The sequence below is a fragment of the Ptychodera flava genome, chromosome 6 (assembly GCF_041260155.1).
Source record: "Ptychodera flava strain L36383 chromosome 6, AS_Pfla_20210202, whole genome shotgun sequence".
Classification (NCBI taxonomy): domain Eukaryota; kingdom Metazoa; phylum Hemichordata; class Enteropneusta; family Ptychoderidae; genus Ptychodera; species Ptychodera flava.
This window is the reverse complement of record NC_091933.1, coordinates 37,598,198-37,618,899: the sequence shown is the minus strand read 5'-3', so window position 1 is coordinate 37,618,899 and position 20,702 is coordinate 37,598,198. Positions and strand designations below refer to the sequence as shown.

The 20,702-nt window shown below is 37.9% G+C and overlaps 1 protein-coding gene across 1 annotated transcript; it reads left to right on the top strand.

Moving 5' to 3' along the window:
* Positions 1 to 19: 19 nt before the first annotated feature.
* On the top strand, positions 20 to 20,346 carry LOC139135679 (3-hydroxyacyl-CoA dehydrogenase type-2-like). The gene is made up of 5 exons (XM_070703279.1): positions 20 to 99; positions 14,034 to 14,198; positions 14,728 to 14,892; positions 16,652 to 16,889; positions 19,143 to 20,346. The coding sequence occupies exons 1-5, from the start codon at positions 76 to 78 to the stop codon at positions 19,331 to 19,333; spliced, it is 783 nt and encodes a 260-aa protein (XP_070559380.1). The 5' UTR covers positions 20 to 75; the 3' UTR covers positions 19,334 to 20,346.
* The last annotated feature ends 356 nt before the right edge of the window (positions 20,347 to 20,702 follow it).

The following is a 20,702-nucleotide window of genomic DNA, read 5'->3' as shown; positions in this document are numbered from 1 at the left end:
TGGATCAGGTATGTCATGCGTACTTGGTCTACTTTTACTGCACTATGACCCCAGTCCCGTACTCGTACTGAGAGAATGTCGAGGATAAAGTCTGTCAAAGTAAGTTTTGCCCTTAATCTTGTCATGCTTGTGCCTTTCTACGTTACTGTACACCGAACTATCTAAGTACCTGTGCACCCACAGGCGTCCTCATAGCTCTGCGTGGCAGGGCTGTGACTGTGTTGCCGGCGTTATGGTGGGAGGCCGTATAACGCCGGTAACACATGTGGGGGTCCAGACACTTCGCACCAAAACCAGTTCGCCCCACACAACTTCGTCCCAAAACCATTTCGCACCAAAACCACCTCGTCCCAAGTATTGGGATAATATCCGATAAAATCGATAATATCGTCTAAAATCTAAGTTAGAGTCTAATATTAGACGGGTGGGGAAGAGGCAGATGCCCGACATGCTGTTTTATCTGATAATATCCGATAAAATCGATAATATCGTCTAAAATCTAAGTTAGAGTCTAATGATAGACTAGTGGGGAAGAGGCAGATGCCCGACATGCTGTTTTATCGGATAATATCCGATAAAATCAATAATATCGTCTAAAATCTAAGTTAGAGTCTAATAATAGACTAGTGGGGAAGAGGCAGATGCCCGACATGCTGATTTATCGGATAATATCAGATAAAATCGATAATATCGTCTAAAATCTAAGTTAGAGTCTAATATTAGACGAGTGGGGAAGGGGCAGATGCCAGACATGCTCTTTTATTGGATAATATATTGGCCACTTCACTACCTGTCTAACATTAGACTCTACCTTAAATTTTAGACGATATTATCGATTTTATCCGATAATATCCGATAAAACAGCATGTTTTTCGGACATCAGCCATACCTCACTCGTCTAATATAAGACACTAACATCTAATTTAGAGTCTAATATTAGACGAGTGGGGAAGAGGCAGATGCCCGACATGCTGTTTTATCGGATAATATCCGATAAAATCGATAATATCGTCTAAAATCTAAGTTACAGTCTAATAATAGACTAGTGGAGAAGGGGCAGATGCCCGACGTGCTGTTTTGTTGGACAATATCCGATAAAATCGATAATATCGTCTAAAATCTAAGTTAGAGTCTAATATTAGACTAGTGGGGAAGGAACAGATGCCCGACATGCTGTTTTATCAGATAATATCCGATAAAATCGATAATATCGTCTAAAATCTAAGTTAGAGTCTAATATTAGAAGCAGATGGGTTGAAAATTCTAAAAACGCTGTTTTATCGGATAAAATCGATAATATTATCCCTGTTACATCACTTTGGTCTCATGTTCCTGGAACTCTCTAACTTAGAAATTTTAGACGATATTATCCGATAGTAAAGAAAAAGCCTATGTCGCGCCTTCATGACATTTCAGGTACCTGCGCGGTATTGCACGATGCGATGTCATTTTCTCGAAATGTGTACAATTTCAAGATTTCAGTCCTGGGATGATAGAAAGCTGATTATAACTTCACTGGCAGTGGTTGGTTATTTTCAGCTTTTAACGGTTAGCGATAAATTGGGGAGTGAAGTGGCATTGTTTTTGGGGCGCAATGGTTTTGGGCGAAGTGATTTTTGGGGCGAAGAGGTTTTGGTACGAGGTTGTTTTGGTGCGAATTGGTTTTGGTGCGAAATGGTATGGGACGAGATGGTATGGTGCGAAGTGGTTTTGGTGCGAAGTGTCTGGGAACCCACATGTGCACACAGCCCTGCCACGCAGAGCTAGTATAGGTGTCTCATTGCATGCATTGCCATATCTATACCCGGATCTATACTCCATTTGACCTTTGGCCATATTGGCCATATGCATAGGCATATTACCTACGAGCATAAAGTTGGCGTATATCCTCATCGTCAGCCTCAGGGGTCACGCGAAAATGAGGATGAGGATGACACTACAGCGTCAGCTTCACCGGCGTCAGATCCGATTATTCCCGACTGCGTCTGATGGAATGATAAGTGAAAAATCGATTGTAAAAATGTGCTCCAAGTTTCACATCCCCTCAAATGTTAACCAAAACACAGTAGAGTTTGTATTTCATATTTAGTAGCCTCTCCTCTTAGTAACCGTTTCTCATGATGTAGTTACAACACAACATTCTTTGCCCTTTAATAAATTCGAATGCTGTATGTTTAATATATCAACTTTTCTGGCCTACTGTCATAGTTATACAAGCTAACTATTTTATATGTCCTCTAAATAATTAGGGCTTTCATATGGCCTCTCATGGTGACGATTTTTACACATTTCGGACCATGTATGCCTTTCTTGCACCAATTTTTGGAAAAATGTTAACACAAGAGTTGACAGGACATCAACAAACACATCCACGGATCATGGACCTAAAATTACGAACACTACAAAAAAACTAGTCTTTATGAGATATTCTAATGATGAAATATTACCTGCGAACCAGTTTCACGATTCAAAAGAAAGTTGTGAAAGAACGGAGTTGTTATTTTCTTAAGTTGTAGGCGAATTTATCATTTATCCATCATCTGGTAGCGTAACTTCAGCAATCTTCGGATATGACGCTGAAGCTGACACTGAGTAGCGTCATTTTCAGTGTCAGCTAGAAAGGTCACCTGAGGCTGAGGATGAGGATGAGGTTGACACCAACTTTACGTTTGTATATTACCCATTGTTATGGAAATGCTCAATGTGAGTGTTGATTGCAGAATAAGTGACTACTCACCATCTACACTTTACTTTCATAATCAGAAAGAATTATCGTTTTCCCAGTATCAAAGAAATTACAACCATAGGGGCCTTGATCTCCGATGGTGATGATGATGATTAAATATTTGAAAAATGAAGAAAAATAAAAATATATTTGGACTCAGTAAATTTGTTGTTGTTGTTGTCGTTGTTGTTATTGTTGTTGATGTTGTTGTTGATAGTATTTGCAGAAAAGAACAAAGTATGCGCTGCAAAATTCAATACAGCCTAACTATACACAAGGGGGGTGTCTTCATTTTCGCACACTTTTTTCCATCACTAAAAATGCACCTAGCAAGCATCAAAAGCATAGGGTACAACAGTAAGTCCCCTGGGTGGGGGAGGGATGTTTTTTGTGCAGCGGTGTACTCTATTTGATTTTATTAATTTTGACTGTGATATTTCAAATAAAGATTTCAACTCCAAACCATCTGACTGCTCTGTGTACCAATACTTATTTACAGATTCATTTCATTTCATTTCATTTCTACAATTTGTTCTTGCTAAACAAAATCGAACAAACACATGAATGGCATCATATCCAGGTCTTGTCATGATTATGAGTGGCAATTGAATATAGACTTCAGATGAGGTGGAGCAGATAGGCATCAGCACTCCCATGGCCATCTGAAGTCCCAACAACCATTTACTGTTCATAACTTCGCTGACTCACAGAATTTGCTGGTGCTTTCCAAACTGTAACTGACAGCAGTTAGTTCTGCTCAACAGAGTGATATAATTTCTATTCAGTATACGTTGCCGAACATCTGAATGATTTGATGAGACTGAGATTTTTGTGAAATATTTGATTCTTTGTATTTTGTAATGAAAAATGTGTGTTTACGCACAGTATTATGTAGAAGGCATCGTTTTAGAGAAAAAATCACAAGAAGCAAGATGTGACACTGACTTTTTGAAATTTTTCTCCTACAACTGTTAGTCACCATTGACAGCAGACAACGCTGTCATTAACCCTTTGAGTGCTGTAATAATTTCCCACCAAAATTTTAGTGCAACATTCGTACCAATTTTTATGAATTTTTTCTGTAATTTTTTGATAATTTTGGACCAAGTGTACATCACATTTCATTGGCTACAGTTTGTTATCAAAATTTTGACAAAAATCTGAAAAATTGACTTGAGTATATTTTCTAAAGGTGACAAAATTGACTTTGGTGCTCAAAGGGTTAACTTGAGATAAAAATTGACGATAAGACCCTTGGTTTTCAAATGGCACTTGGAGCTGTTTATCTGCCTCATGAAGGCTCTGTTTATTACCCGGTACCACGAAGAAATCTTCAAACAAATGATACAGGACTTAAACAAGTTTAACAGGTGTTTAGAATGTCATATCTTATTGATGGGCGATTTCAATGCCAGGACAGGCTGCCACTGTGATTTCATCACAATCGAAAAAGAAACTGTTTTCACTTTCAGTTGCTGTGACCATCTTGAAATCGAATATTTTTATGATAGTTTTGACGACATGTAAAGACTTGCAATTACTTCAGAAAGGTCCAACAAATAACAACAGTCACAACCTGGTAAAAGTATGTAAAGATCTTGATCTGAAAATTATTAATGGAAGACTGGGTGCCAATTCTGGTTCTGGTAATTTTACTTGTTTCAAACTGAATGTTTAACACACTTCTCTTTTCTCATTTATTACTGATTTTGAAATGGACTCGTTTGATAAGTGCCTTTCAGACGTAAATTGTTCAGTTAATCTTAGTATCAAAATTTATGTTTCTGAGCTAAAACACTGAGAGTACTCAGACTAGTCCTAAATGTACCGTATTGTCAAAACCTCACACAATCAGGAAACCTCAGTGCTGTAAAGCAACCGGGCAGACTGAATTGGCTACTGCCTAGTAATCATGTAATTGCAACTGACAGCCAGGGAGAGAGACTTATCAATAAAACATTCAATATAAATGATTTACATGAAGATGATATAGATTCCTTGACCAAAGATGTAAATAAGGTTAGTACTGCTGAGTCTATTGGGTCACCAAAGATACATACATTAAAAAACACAGTCCATTTAAAACAAAGCCCAATAAATCATGGTTCGAAAAAGTTTGTAAAGAACATAGACATGATTTTATTAGAAAAAGGAATAGACTGAAAAAAATCAATGGTTTAGAAGCCTGAATAGAAATCAAACTATTACTTTAACAAAGAAACAAAAAAAAATTAAGCAGAAGTTTAACAAGTACCATAAAGAATTGCACACAAAGCTTAGAAACTTGAAAAAGAATAATTCTAAAGACTATTGGTGTATAATCAGCAGGGCAGGAAATAAGACTGAATGTACAGGAAATGTGCCAATGCACTCTTTTGTCAAACATTTCAGCAATCTTATGTCATGTTCACATTGAGTAGTTTGTGTCGGCCTTTGGCCAGCCCAGATTTTTAGTTGACTCAAAATTGTCAATGTGGATTCGCTTGGTCAGGCCAGGGCCGGTCTAGTTTAGACCCCGGGCAATAAGGGGGTCCAGGACCATCCCAAAATTTGGGTCAGGTCCAAATTGCATGTCTGAATGCATTAGGCTGATGCGCGACCCTGACCCAGATGATGCCTCATTCCAGTCTCTGTTATCCCATGTTCTCAAAACAATATATTCCCATGTCTGGTTTTGCTCTGCAAGCTGGACCATGTCATCCAAAGAACGCTGCTTGTAAAACAGGCATTAGTTACAGACGTCAGAAACACTGTGCACTGGTTATTTCTGTACCGTTTGCAAGTCCAATTGTGTCTTTTAAGCTCATCCAAGAGATGTTGAATATGTGTCCGCTTGTTCAAATGTTGGTGAATAGTCAGATTACTCCTTTTACATGTAAAAACCATAAGAAAATCAAAAACAGTCAAAAACATGCTCTGATGTTGATGATTTACATACTATGTATTATATCATACCGCCAGTATATTGATGGCAGAAATGAAATGATCCTATTGGTCTAGACGTGAAACGAGCCGTGGTATGTTCCCGATATACCACCGTTGGCACGCGCAAACTCTCCGCAAGGCAAAAATCCTTTTTTAACGTTTCATCCCGGAAGTTCAATATGTTATGATATAATAGCTATAAAGCACACCCAGTGACGGTATACCACTTGATTTTGACCAGTCCACTTCATATATGCATTTACTATCATTCACTTGTGCATATATGTTGTGAACTGGTCAAAGTCTTGTGGTATACCATCGCTGGGGTGCTTCATTGCTTAAAGATAGCATATATGGTAAATAGAAAATACTACAGCATATTTTTGTGATTGAAGTCTTGTTAGCTTCTGTTCTCTCTCATAACTTTTGGTCACCATTGACAGCAGGCAACATTGCCAATAAAGGTGTTATTTGTGTTGATCGATTTGCAGTGGTGTTTTTCACACCAAATATTATCAATTGTTATCGTTTGCTCCATAGCTTTACTTTCTCAGACTTGAAATACAATAGTTCAAACGTACAGCGTTCAAATTTGTTGTGGAAAGTCTTTCTCTTAGACTAATAATTTGCCTTCTCATAAGGGCATCAAAGTTTCAGATTCCGTAACAAACAAAGAGCTTGTACTTTTGGATTCTTGACTAAATAAACAACCTGTTAGATTTGAATCGGATTTTTGAATTACTTTTCGTCGTATAGCAAGATAAATAGAAACTAATACAGCATTTTAAGGATTGAATTCATGTTAGCTTCCAATTCCTCCCATAACTGTTGGTCACCATTGACGGCAGGTAACATTGTCGGCAGCTTCACCTGCCGATGAAGGTACTGCTGATAAAGGTGTCATCGATAGTAGTGTTTGCCACACCAAATAAGACAGATATGCATCGGTGTGAATTTCATTTTCTGTATGGAAAATTTTATAAAATTAACTCTAGAGAAATGTGTTTTTCGATGGCCTCTGTGAGTTTTGTTATGTGTTTGGACCGCAGTAAGTTAAAACAGGATATTTTTTAGTCCCCACGGACACCGTCCGGGGGGACTTATAGGTTTGGTCATGTCCGTGCGTGCGTGCGTCCGTCCGTGCGTCCGTGCGTCCGTCCGTTCACGCAGATATCTCTGAGATGCCTGGAGCGATTTCATTCAAACTTGGTACAAGGATTACTTCATATGTCATACAGATGCACGTCAATTTGTTTTGTGATACGATCCAATATGGCCGCCAGGCGGCCATTTTATTACGATTTTTTCATGTACAGAGCCATAACTCAGGCATGTTCCAACCGATTTTATTCAAAGTTGGTACAAGGACATTGACCAATGTCATAGATATGCACATCAATTTGTTTTGTGATACGATCCAATATGGCCGCCAGGCGGCCATTTTATTACGATTTTTTCATGTACAGAGCCATAACTCAGGCATGTTTCGACCGATTTTATTCAGAGTTGGTACAAGGACATTGACCAATGTCATAGATATGCACATCAATTTGTTTTGTGATACGATCCAATATGGCCGCCAGGCGGCCATTTTATTACAATTTTTTCATGTACAGAGCCATTACTCAGGCATGTTTTGACCGATTTTATTCAGAGTTGGTACAAGGACATTGATCAATGTCATAGATATGCACGTCAATTTGTTTTGTGATACGATCCAATATGGCCGCCAGGCGGCCATTTTATTACAATTTTTTCATGTACAGAGCCATAACTCAGGCATGTTTCGACCGATTTTATTCAGAGTTGGTACAAGGACATTGACCAATGTCATACATATGCACGTCAATCTGTTTTGTGATACGATCCAATATGGCCGCCAGGCGGCCATTTTATTACGATTTTTTCATGTACAGAGCCATTACTCAGGCATGTTTTGACCGATTTTATTCAGAGTTGGTACAAGGACATTGATCAATGTCATAGATATGCACGTCAATTTGTTTTGTGATACGATCCAATATGGCCGCCAGGCGGCCATTTTATTACGATTTTTTCATGTACAGAGCCATTACTCAGGCACGTTTCAACCGATTTTATTCAAAGTTGGTACAAGCTTATTGACAAATGTCATAGCTGTGCACGGCAATTTGTTTTGTGATACGATCCAAAATGGCCGCCAGGCGGCCATTTTATTACGATTTTTTCATGTACAGAGCCATTTCTCAGGCATATCCGCATGTTTCGACCAATTTTATTCAAAGTTGGTACAAGGACATCGACCAATGTCATAGCTATGCACATCAATTTGTTTTGTGATGCGATCCAATATGGCCACTGTGCGACCATTTTGTTACAATTTTTTTCATGTCCTGAACCATAACTCAGACAGGTATCAAGCGAATTCATTCAAAAGTATTTTTTATCACAGACCTAATGAAGAGGACTCTATCCTCTCTGAGGACCTGTAATCAAAATACCCATTAACAAGTGGGGACTGTGTCATCAACGATGACTTGTCATGATCAAGGTCTTGTATGATTGCTTCCATTCCAACGTTTACCTTATTAGAAGAGCATCAAAATTACAGATTCATATTTTTCAGTAGCTCTGTATATTCTACAATTTTGAACACCATAGTATCAATGCAGGAATTAAGGAGAAGCCAATGTGATCAGCTCTGTTTCCTAGTCAGGATAATATAACACATCACGCCTAACATGTCAATGTCTTGGGAAGGCAACATAGCCGGTAGCCTTATCTGTCGGTGACAGTGATATGCAAATTATTATGTAAATGTAATACATGCACACCAAAGTTCTTCACCGAAGTCGGCAGTGCAGCGGAACCTCATCAGCTCAACACTGGCAGGCAAAGACGTCGCTATTTATTCTATGTCTACAACCTGTTGCATACAAGAGAAATTAGCTGATTCAAACTGTATGCTCAGCTATTTTATTCTCGTGTGCAGGTGATTTTTCTTTTGTTTTTTCCTTGAGCGAAAATTCAACACGTTTGATATTTGTGCCCTGTGAGGAAAATTCTCAACCATGTGTACTGTGGCTGAAAACAATACTATCCCCACAGGCATTTGTGGGCTGGGTAGTCTGCTCGATCAATCGATCGCTTGCTCAGTTATCTGCCCTCAATCGCAACTAAAATACATCAAGATCTGAAACAAAATCACTCTATCTACAAATGACCCGATTTTTCAACTGGCCATGCGCTCACACAAAACATTCAGAATTGCACTTTTGCGTACCTAGTTTGATCACAAATTTAACCGTCTTCTCAAAATTTTCCACCAACGTACAGACTACTCTAAAAATTTTGAAGAAATCAACTGTTTGAAGACCTACAGAGATAGGGGTAATTTATTCAAAGCCGTTGTTATTATTTGTTCAACTATCCAGCCCCAGTGATGTAATTACGATGACCTATATAGGTTGTGTATTAGAGATTCCACAAAAGAACAACTATATACTCCGTGTTGTTTTGATGGACCTAATGTTTTTCAACTCAAGGAGGCTGACCCCTGTTTAAGTTTTGATAGCTAAGGGACTGGTCAGTTTCTTCAGCCTGGGGGGGGGGGAGGGCGGTGGATTCATGGGGGGGGGGGGTCACCCTGTTTTTGACTTTGGTGATAAGGGGGGTCACCATGTTTTTGAAATGCCCAATAGGGGGGGTCAGTGTGTTTTTGAATTTTGACACAGGCTCATCATTGCCTAAAATGCTAGTGTCAGCCACAGCCAGTCGTATTTTTCGGCGCGCCCTTTGGGCGCGTAACTTTAATAATCAGTCATATTTTTCAGCACGCCCAACTTTAACATATCAAGCATACATACATCAGAGATATCTGTATGTTCAATATTTTTCAGCGTGCTCTTCAAGCTCATTACTTTAATATATCATACATCTTTCAGCATGCCCTTCAGGTGCATGAAGGCATATATATCAGAGATATCAGGATGTTTCATATTTTTTTGGCGCGCCCTTCGGGCGCCATACTTTCAGAGATATCTTGATGTTTGCTAAGTGAAAGTGTACCATTATGAAATCTGCATTTCATATGAAAAGGATGACAAATTCCTGATACTTTTCTGTTCTCTCTGTGAGAATTCAGTATGAGAAAGCAACATGCACAAATATTTCACAATATATATTTGATACAGTGACTTATTTTAGAGATAGAAAAATGACAAGATATTTTTCCTTCTCATTGATGCAATTATTTTCCTTTGTTTCATAGGTTTTCTGTAGAAAGATGCTTTTTTATGAACAAAATAACAGTTAAAAAAGGCAGTTTTTGTCATTATTAGCTGTGCTTTTATGGTTTCAATGTTACACAAGGAAAGGTCCTCTCAGACACTATACACATCAGATTTGGCTAAAAAAGCTCTCTATGGCTCCTCAGTAGATTTAATTGGATGGTTGGCAAGTCTTAACACTCATCAAAGTTTTTGATTCACTGCTTTTTCCTCTTTGATATTAAGGTGGTTGGAAAGGCTATTTTTGCACCAATTCTTTTCTCAGAGTTAATGTCAAGTTTCAAGTGTTAGAATCAAGATATTTAGATCAAATTTTCAGGATAACTCCCTTAGTTAATATTTTCTCCAAAGAATATAAAAATTGTATATTTGCACCCATGATTTTGAAATATGACACCGGTAAATATTAAAATTTAATTTTTCATATTTTTTTTACATATTTGAATTTAACAATAATTGGATAGTATTAATATTACCAAATTAGTTATAAATATGTTGACACTATTTATTGTAAGATTTGTACGGCAGGATTTGTCAATAAAATTTGTTTCTATGATTTTACATGGGTTTATATATCAAAAAATTATTAAAAATTCTTTCAAATTTCAAAATGTGATTTTTCAAAAGGTACTTCAAATACAGGAAAATTGTGCCGTACAAATCTTATCTGTAACCTTGTTAATAGGCTGTAAAAATTCCATGTCCATATCTCATTCCAAAGTTTGATTAAATTGGTATACAATTATGTAGGAAAACTGTTATTCTGTCAAAAATGTTGAAAACAAGCCATATTTGCACCCCTCTTTTGAAGTCGTAGAGCAGTTTTTTTGGTTAATCTCACTTTTGACACCTCTTTGACACTCAAAGAATCTAAAAATGCATTTACAATAGCAGTCACTCACTCTGAATGCCAGCACCCCCTTGTCAAACTTTCCTGAAAAACAGCAAATAATGACTTTCCCTTTTCAAACATTTTATTAAAAGCTAGGGGACCTCTACTATGGAAGACCGGTCACGACATGCGACATGCGACCTGCGACTTCAAAACTGCGACCTGCGTCCTGCGAGTTTGAAACATACGACCTGCGACTTCGGCATTTAGACCAAGGTGTAGGCCTAACCTGCGACTTCACAACAGCGACCTGCGTCCTGCGTGTTTGTCAAACTGCGATATCAGTCTTGATTTGTTCGCACCATTGCTCTGAATACGAGCCTGAAAAACACGAGGGACACCATTGCACTATATTAAAACAGCCGGTTTACCGCATTCTCGCGACCAGAGCATTATTTTCGCACTGCTGGCCTACGCAAAAATCGGCCAGCGAAAGAATTCAACCAGCGATAGAAGTGCATGAAGCTGTGACGGTAGAGAATTCCACAAACGAAGAGCACAAATTTATTTTCCTTCTTACGAAAGGCAAACCGATCTGAAATAATGCAATAGCAATAGGGTTTTAAACGTCTACATCAGTGTTTAATAGTTTCTGGAACTTTTCTGCCTACATGATCTAAAATATTATATACACACAAAAAATAATATGTACATATTATAGTATGTACATATTAGGCTTAAAGACTGAAAATAGGATTGTAGGAGGGTTTAATTATGTCCTGTTTTACAGTTTTAACTCGCGTTATCTATAAAGAACTTGAGTCGGTCTCTGGCTATTCATGGTTAGCAAATATGTTTGCACTTCTGTCAATATCAGTATTATTTTAACTGCTTTACTTTGCATATGTTATTTGTGTAGACAAATGTAGTCCGAAGTTAACCAGTAAGAATATTTTTATTTTTCCAACTGAACAAAAGTTGGATCAATTCGATTTTTTGACGAAAAAGTAAAAATGAAATTAGACGAAAAGATGGCAACATCCGATGATCAATCACTGGAGAATTGGAACAAAACTGGAAATGTTAGAAAATGAATGACAATAACTGAAAATTCTAATGTTTGCAATGACACTGACGCAGTTATGATACAGGGGGACAACTGATGAATTAAACAGACAGCTAGATGGTTATACCACAGTGAAATGAGGATAAATACCAGAGATTTCTAAAAATCAAAAAGTTTGTTGATAACATAAGGAAAGAAGCGAGGTAAGGCAGACGAAGAATATCTAAAATAATTTGAAATTATAATATAAACATATAAATGCCTAGATCACGTAGCATATTATTTTCCATGCATTAACACGTACTGTCAACATTTCCGTCATAAAATTATCTCTCCAGATGAAAATGAGTGAACTGGTGTGTACATGAATTGAGTTTTGCCAGACTTTGTGAACGATTTACCAAAGCGAAAGCAATGGCTTATTAATTGATCGATGTTGAACGTTAAATCTCCTTTCCACGTTTTACCCTTTGAGCGCTGTAATTTTCTCCCACCAAACTTTTAGTGCAAAATTTTACCAATTGTATGAATTTTCTGTAATTTTTTGATAATTTTGGACCAAATCGACATCACATTTCATTGGCTACAGGTTTTTCCCAATTTTTTTTGCAAAAATTGGAGAAAAATTGACAGGGGTTTATTATATAAAGGGGACAAAAATAGACTTTGGCGCTCAAAGGATTAAAGTTCACGCAAGACGCCTCCAATCTAATACTGAGGAAAACCCCATGAAACGTTACGTGTTGTTGTCGCATGTCGCAGTTGTGAAGTCGCAGGTCGCAGTTTGACAAACACGCAGGTCGCTGTTGTGAAGTCGCAGGTTATACACCTAGGTCTAAATGCCGAAGTCGCAGGTCGCATGTTTCAAACTCGCGGGACGCAGGTCGCAGTTTTGAAGTCGCAGGTCGCATGTCGCATGTCGTGACCGGTCTTCCATACTCTACCATACTTAATACACTTAGGACTCCCCAACTTCTTCTTATTTGGTCAGTTTTTCAGAAGTTTTAACAGGCTATAACTCTGCAATGCCTTTGTGCCCAAATGTCTAGTTTTTTTTATTCCACAGAGAATGTTGACTACTTTTATATTTTAATAGTTTTGTTGAAATTTATAACTGACGCTCTAGCCTTTCCAACCACTTTAATGATTGACATCCATTTCTGTACAACAGTTCAGGACATCTGGTTAAGCAGAGAAAGTGTGAAATACATTCACAGCTCATTCAAAATACAGCTCATTCAAAATGTACTGTATTTAAACTTTAAGATTGACACTTTGAAATTCCTATCTTACAACTGACATGTCAACAATTTCACTAAAACATAGAATGACTATTTAAAATATAAATATATGTAAAATGTAAAATATGATATATATATATATATATATATATATTATATATATATATATATGTATAATTTATGTCCATCTTTTGTTTTACCTTTGTCGCGCCCGGTGGGGGGGGGGTCACCCTGTTTTAGAAATTTGGAATAGGGGGGTCACCCTGTTTTCAAAATTTGGAATAGGGGGGGTCAGCCACTTTTTGACATCGGCAAAAAATAATCCACCGCCCCCCCCCCCCAGGCCGAAGAAACTGACCAGTCCCTAAACTTGTTCACTGCATAAAGTTGATCAGATGGACAGTCACATCTTTTCTAAAGGTTCCATTACATTTATCTGTAATTTAGTGTGTCAATTTCATCAATAGAGGTGCTGCTTATATCATGTGATTTACCAATCACCAATCAAGTGTTCAAATAGATTACATCATTCTGGTAGAATTGTTGTAGAGCCACTGTTTCACCGGGTTTGGCCTCAAAACAGGGTTGATTTCTTCAAAACAATATAACCAATCTGTTCATTGGCATGATTTATGATCCAACAAGGTATTGTAAAACAAAGTGTGATTCTGATAGTTAAGTTTGCATGCACAGCTAGTTGAAAAATTGGGTAATGTGTAAGTATTTTAGTTGCATGGAGGGCAGAGCACTGAGCAGGTGATTGATTGATTGAGCCGACTACCCAGTCAACAAAATGCCTGTGACAATCCCTCTGCAGATTGTAATTTCCTTCTTCAGATTTGGTCTACGTAGTACAGATTTGAGCTACGCCGTACAGATTGTAATTTTCTTGCTTCTATCCAACTAAACTTTTATAAATAAGTCATCCTCAAATGATCATAGAAGCATCTGTTAGTTATAACATTTTTCTTCACAGAATTTAGTTGGTTTGGTGACAGGAGGTGCTTCAGGTCTCGGAAGAGGTACCGCAGAAAGGCTGGTTAGACAAGGTGCCAGTGTTGTCATCTTAGATTTACCCTCTTCAGACGGTGAAACTGTTGCCAAGTCTCTTGGAGATCGATGTAAATTTGCACCAGCTGATGTAAGTATCATTTTGAGATACAAACTGTAACAAATACAATGGCATATCAGTGATTTTCAATCTCTTTTGTGCAAAGTGACCGTTACTCGCAAGGTCGGTGCATTATTATGGGATAGGAAATTTTCGCATTTCTTGGAAGATGTCATCAGTGTGCCATCAACAGCAGCTGCCACTTTGCTTGTTCACTTTGCAGTCCTGTGCAACGGTCAGTAAATGGATTTGAAGAGAGTGAGTTAAAGGTATACAGTCACCTGTATTATCTAAATATGCCCATGTGTGGTCAAAGGGGCATTCCTTGGTATTCAAAATGCCCGTGTGAGGGCACTGTTTTTAAAAAGCGGCCACCTGCTTAAAATCTGTGATTGGTTAGATTTTCTCTTTCCATGGTAACTGTGGCAAAATTGGAACAGGTGACAGTATACCCTTAACTGTGGAGGTACTTGAAATGTTGGTCATCGGTTTACGGTGACTAGTCACCGATGAAGTTGAGATTTTTCGAAAGTTATCAAATTCTTTTTTCTTTGTCCAGGTAACGTCAGAATCTGATGTCAAGAGTGCAATAGAACTTGCCAAATCATCGTTTGGTCAGGTGGATGCTGCTATTAATTGCGCCGGTATAGGTGTTGCCTTCAAGACTTACAATTTCAACAAGAATCGTCCGCATGACCTAGGAGATTTTATCAAAGTGCTCAATGTAAGTTCTTGCAATGCATCAGGAGTCCCAGGCCTGACCTGTAGCTTGTTTGAAGATGTAAATGAAATATTCAAGCATTTATGTACCTTGTTATTAAGGTAGTGTGCACCTCAAAAGTGAAAGACTTACATTTTAGCTCAAACTTTACTCAGTGAAACCTTAAATCATTCTCTTAGCACCTTGCAAAGTTTGGTACTAGAGAAAATGTTATTAACCTAACATTTACCGATATTCAAAATTCAAATAGCTACCATCCCTGTGTTAACTCTACGAGGGAAAAATAAAATTTTTGATATTTAAAAAACTAAGATGGCAAAAAATTTTGTTATTCCAAGAGCTTCAAAATGAGCCCCAACAAGTGGTAGATAAGAAACAGATTGTAAAAGATTTTTTCATGTCCGGAACCATAACTCAGACATGTATCAAGTGAATTTATTCGAAGTTGGTACAAGGACATTGACTTATGTTATACATATGTACGTCGTGGCGTGGTGGCGATTTAGTTACAATTTTCTCATGTACAGAGCATCAGACATATTTCCACCAGTATCATTCAAAGTTGGTACAAGGACATTGACCTATTTCATACATATGCTCGTCAATTTGTTTCACGTCATGTAGCAGTATCATGTCAATTATTGAAGTTTGGTAATTAGGTTGATATGTCAAGAAATACTGCATCAGATTTCTTGAAACTTTGTACAGATGTTAAGCTGACGTTGCTTTAACATTGAAAAAGACATTTATCAGTGTCATTTTAATTAATTTGTAATTGCATATGTAATGAACTTTCCTAATTAGAGTGATATATCCACAAATACAACGTCAAATTTGATGAAACTTGATACAGATGTTGATCTCATAGTGTTGTAAATACTGCATCAAACTTTATGAAATATGGTACCGGTGATAATCTTTTAGTGTTAGGATAGTTTGCAAAAATGTTTTGCAACATCCTGTTGATTATTCCTAGTTGACTCATTTAATGACCTTTAGGATGATGGCCTACTTTGGTTTTATGTTTTCATTACCATGGAACTTATTCTTGGCCATTGAGCGCCATCTGTATCAAAGTATTTTTAATCACAGACCTAATTAATGAAGAGGACCCTATCCTCTCTGAGGACATGTAATCAAAGTACCCATTAACAAGTGGGGACTGTGTCATCAACAATACTTGTTTATCAACAGAAATGAATAAAATGACACCAGCATTTGACACATGACTCCAATAAGAGTTTATAGTAAAAAAGTAAAAAAATATGTTTTCATAGGTAATAGATGGACTTTAAGATGTCTTTTCAGCTAAATTAAAAACCCACTGATTGCAATGAAAATCCAAAATCACTAAAAAGCATGCAGCTTATTCAAAGTGTTTTTACAGTTATCAGGGACAACTTTGAGACCGAGTTGCAGTCAGTCATCACTTTTATGATAGCTTTGCCAGTCACAGATGATGTTGCAATAATGATGACAGTGATCTGCTCAAAGTTCATAAGACTCATATAGTAGGTATGCATATTGTGTTATAACATCCGTGATAAGAACAGAATAATACTACAAATCATTTATCCCATACTGTTGTCTATGCAGTTTTCAAAATGAACCTGGTCTTTCAGGAAAATCAGTGACAATGAAAGACAAAAAGATTTGTTGTCATGATCACCTGATGTGTTAGTCACTCAAACATTATCAGGCAATGTTGATCATTTTATTGATGACCGGCAGGATAACGGACCTCTAAATTGGTGTCCTGTAGGTAAATGCAGCTGGCACGTTCAATGTTATCCGCCTTGCGGCTGGTGAAATTGGTAAAAATGAACCAGATGCAGACGGCCAGCGTGGTGTAATTGTCAACACAGCTAGCATTGCAGCCTTTGATGGGCAGATGGGACAGGCAGCCTACTCCGCATCCAAGGGAGCTATCGTAGGCATGACATTACCCATAGCCAGGGACTTGGCATCACAGGGAATCCGTGTAAACACTATAGCACCAGGTAATTGTGATAGTAAAATGGTACTTAAATTACCGGATTTTTCTGAGAGTACGCCCACTCGAAAAACCGCCCATGGGCGGTTATTTGGGGGGTGGGCCGTTATTAAGAATTTTAAATTTCATCTCAACCTTTGTCTACGGCATTTCAACTTGACTCCCCTTGAAAAAAATTACCTACGCAAAGGTCAAAAAGTTTTATATAGCGTACAAAATAAAATAAGTTACACTTCTAAGATAATTACTTCGGCGATATATGTCCGTATCCCCCTATTTACGCTACTAAAATGCAGGTGGAATGATCCAGAAGAACGCAAAGTCAACGTTAGAGTTTGCCACACAATGCCGACAATGATTGACAGATGAAGCAGGAGCCAGGAATTTTCCATTCTGCACGATAGGGATCATGAAATAAATAAAATGACTATCATAAAAAATAACTCTGTTTTATTATTTTTTTATTTAATGTACATCATTACTTTTCAGGTTTTTATCGCTTTGATACAAAAATCTGATGATTTTTTTCGCGTAAATTTGTTGCATTCACAAACGTAACAGTAGTAGTAATCCCTAGTAGAAATGGTATGATCCACAATTGTTTACGATTATTGACCTCTTTGCGTGAAACACTTTATCTATTTTCACACGTTCGACTACTTTGATTAACTTGTCACACTTACAAACTAGGTCAACCTCAGAACACGTGCACACGTCAAAATCTGATCGATGATTTTCTTCGCTTAAATTTGAATGCGTTCGACAAACCATGGAGGTAGTAGAGAAGGAGTCACAACTGAGATAATTACGTTTATTACTATTGTGCACCATTGTTTAACACCCCTTTCCCGCCATCTGCGTTGCGTTGCCGACGGTACCTTCGTAACCGAACCGAATGAAATTAACCTGGGTTTGCTCATGCGACTCAGTTTCTCCACAGTGTCATAACGCATGCGCAAAGACTGTATTTGCGTAGCTTGGGTCAAGTGCGTCATGATAGTGTGAGAACCGACACGCTCCGTCCACGAAAAGTGAAGTTACAAGGAATTTAACTTTTTCATTCTCAAAATCTTGGTAATTTTAACGTCGTTTTTTATATACTTTACATTCGATCGCAGGAACCTTTCCTTTTTAGAATGAAAGTTCTGATCACGAACTTTTCAATCATGTACTGAGTATGGTGCAGCGGATTGCAGCACTGCCGTGAGCGTGGGTTAAATAAACTTGTAGCGTTTCCCGGGTGTTTAATGACGCGACGCGACGCCATAGGCGACGCTGCGTTTCAATGCATCGTACGTGTTGTTTTTATATCGCGACCATTCATTAAAGTCATGGACGTAGCAGTTAAAAGCTATGCTTTCTTATTTAACCTTAAATATCATTAATGCCAGTACAACATGATAAAACACGGCAAGAACCAAGAACTGGATTTGGAAAAAGTTGGCGTGGTAAACAATGCTGCTCTACGATGTATGGCATTTTTTTTGTAATCGCAAGCTATCATCAACTCAGTCTCCGCGCCTTTGCAGATACAAAAGCTCCCTTCCTCAATTATCTGTTCCTCGACCTCTTTAACATCGTGTACATCAAAATCAGTGGAACGACTCGAACTTCCCGGCGCGACGCTTGGACACGTGACGCCATGTTTGAAGATCTGTCAACTGCCGAGGGACGGCCGAAACACCCGAACAACCCCGAACGAACTTAATCTTGATAACTCCTTGATTTTTTAGATAATAATTGGCGGTAAATTTTTACCGAATTACGGCCCTGGGCCGTTATTTAGCTACAGGTGTGAAGCAGACAATGTAGCCATTTTCTGTTTAACGGCCCTGGGCGTACTCTCAGAAAAATCCGGTACCATTCTAAAAAATTTCTGTAGATGTTTACAGCACCATTGTATTTCAATAAGCCAAGGTCTTTGAGTTTCCATCTCAATTTTCACACTTAAACAGAAGAGTTTGATATAATATTGAAAAAGAGGAATTGTGATTGCGATGTACATTATCCAAAGCTTCACTGAACAAGCAACACATTGTAACATGCTTCTGAAAATGCACGTTACTAATTTTGTTTTTGATCTCAAAAGCTATCCTGGGCAGGCTGCTAAGATATGTCCACAATTTAGCCATGCGTGTATCTCTCTTAGGGCAGATATGACCTTCTGACCTAGGAGGAGAAACAAACAACCAGGGATTCAAGCCTGTTTCTTTGAGAGTGTTGGAAAAGGTTTCCCTAACAGATATAAATTTTCTTTCAGGTTTGTTCGATACACCATTACTTGCGGGTTTACCTGAGAAAGTAAGAACATTCTTAGCGCGGCAAGTGCCATTCCCGCAGCGTCTTGGCTCACCGGAGGAATATGCCTACCTTGTACAAAACGTCATAGAAAACACCATGATGAACGGTGAGGTCATTCGACTTGATGGTGCCATTAGAATGCAGCCTTGATGCAGTGCTTGGCCGAGCATTGACCAGTGACACTAGTGCTGAGTTGCCAAATCATGGATCTCATGTTGCTGTCATCTTAATTATGTTTAGCGTTTCCTTGTTTTCTGAAAATCCCTGATCTGCATATCAAAATATTTTTCCTACACCTTTTCACTGTTTGAGCATATGTGTTTCCGTCTTATTTGTGTCTTTAAGTTACTAGGGTTTAATTTCTCTTAGGGATATTTTAAAGCAGAAGTTGCTGATCAGTTCTCCTTGAATTGACTTACAATCGGTGAGTAGTGATTGTTTCTGAGAACTGGACAAAAACCGCTTTGGCTTCATCATTACTTCATTACTTTTCAATAATTGTGTAGGACAAAATCGTTTGCAAACTGCTCCTTCAACCAAGAAGTGTAACTGTGTTGTTTAGCCAGAATTTTGATTGAGAAGAACAGTTTTCTAAACCTTTGATTGGCATGACACCGAATACTTTACACAACGCATTGCTATAATGTCAGAGTTGTCTAGATGTCAGAGTTTAGGTATCACTATCAAGATCAAGATTTTAGAGTTGGATGTCACTGTCAATATCACGATGTCAGAAATTGGTATCACTGCTGGTGTCAAGATTTTGAATTAAATTAAATTTAAATTAAATTATCTCTATCAAGATGTCAGGGTTCGGTATCACTTGATATATGTCAGTTTGGTATCACTCTCAATATCAAGATGTTCAGTATCACTGTTAGTGTCAAGATTCAGACTCATGATCTTGGAGAAGAAATGACGAAAACATTGTTGCATAAAGATTGCTCTGCAAAATGATAAGATACATTCAGCTGGAGATACTTGTGTCAGTGTTCTTGATGAACCATTACAAAGATGAAGGTTAATTTCTTTTGAGTTAAAGCTTGACAGACAAACAGATCAATCCATCATTAGTATTGTCAGTATTGCACGGAAATGGTATCACATTTTACCATGCTTGTATCAAATATAAAAATAAAGTATAAGAATACCTGTATGGAAAATCCCAGATGTATTCATTTGAGATGATTATTTATAGTGTCAGATTGCTGCTTCCCAAACTGTACCCATTACAGGTCATACTGCCATACAATTATGTGGTAAGGGGCCGTCGATTATAAAAGCTGACGCACGGCAAACGTAATTCTTTCGTTCAGGGGGGGGAGGGGGTAAAAGCTCATTTCGTTTTGTGTGCGTCAAAATCGCATAAGGATTTTCTATTGTCTTCGAAGTGCGACTTTGCAGCGAGAACGCAAAACTACCTTCACATTCATCGAGAACAGAATGACCACAAAATACAGAGACAGAAAAGACAATGAAAAGACATGAAGGTGAAATAAACACTTGTATGGTTTTTCAA

Coding starts and splice junctions, on each gene's coding strand:
- LOC139135679 (XM_070703279.1), top strand. CDS start 76: ATGTCGAGGATAAAGTCTGTCAAA. Junction 14,893..16,651: donor ATTTTATCAAAGTGCTCAAT/GTAAGTTCTTGC, acceptor GGTGTCCTGTAG/GTAAATGCAGCTGGCACGTT. Junction 16,890..19,142: donor TGTAAACACTATAGCACCAG/GTAATTGTGATA, acceptor ATTTTCTTTCAG/GTTTGTTCGATACACCATTA.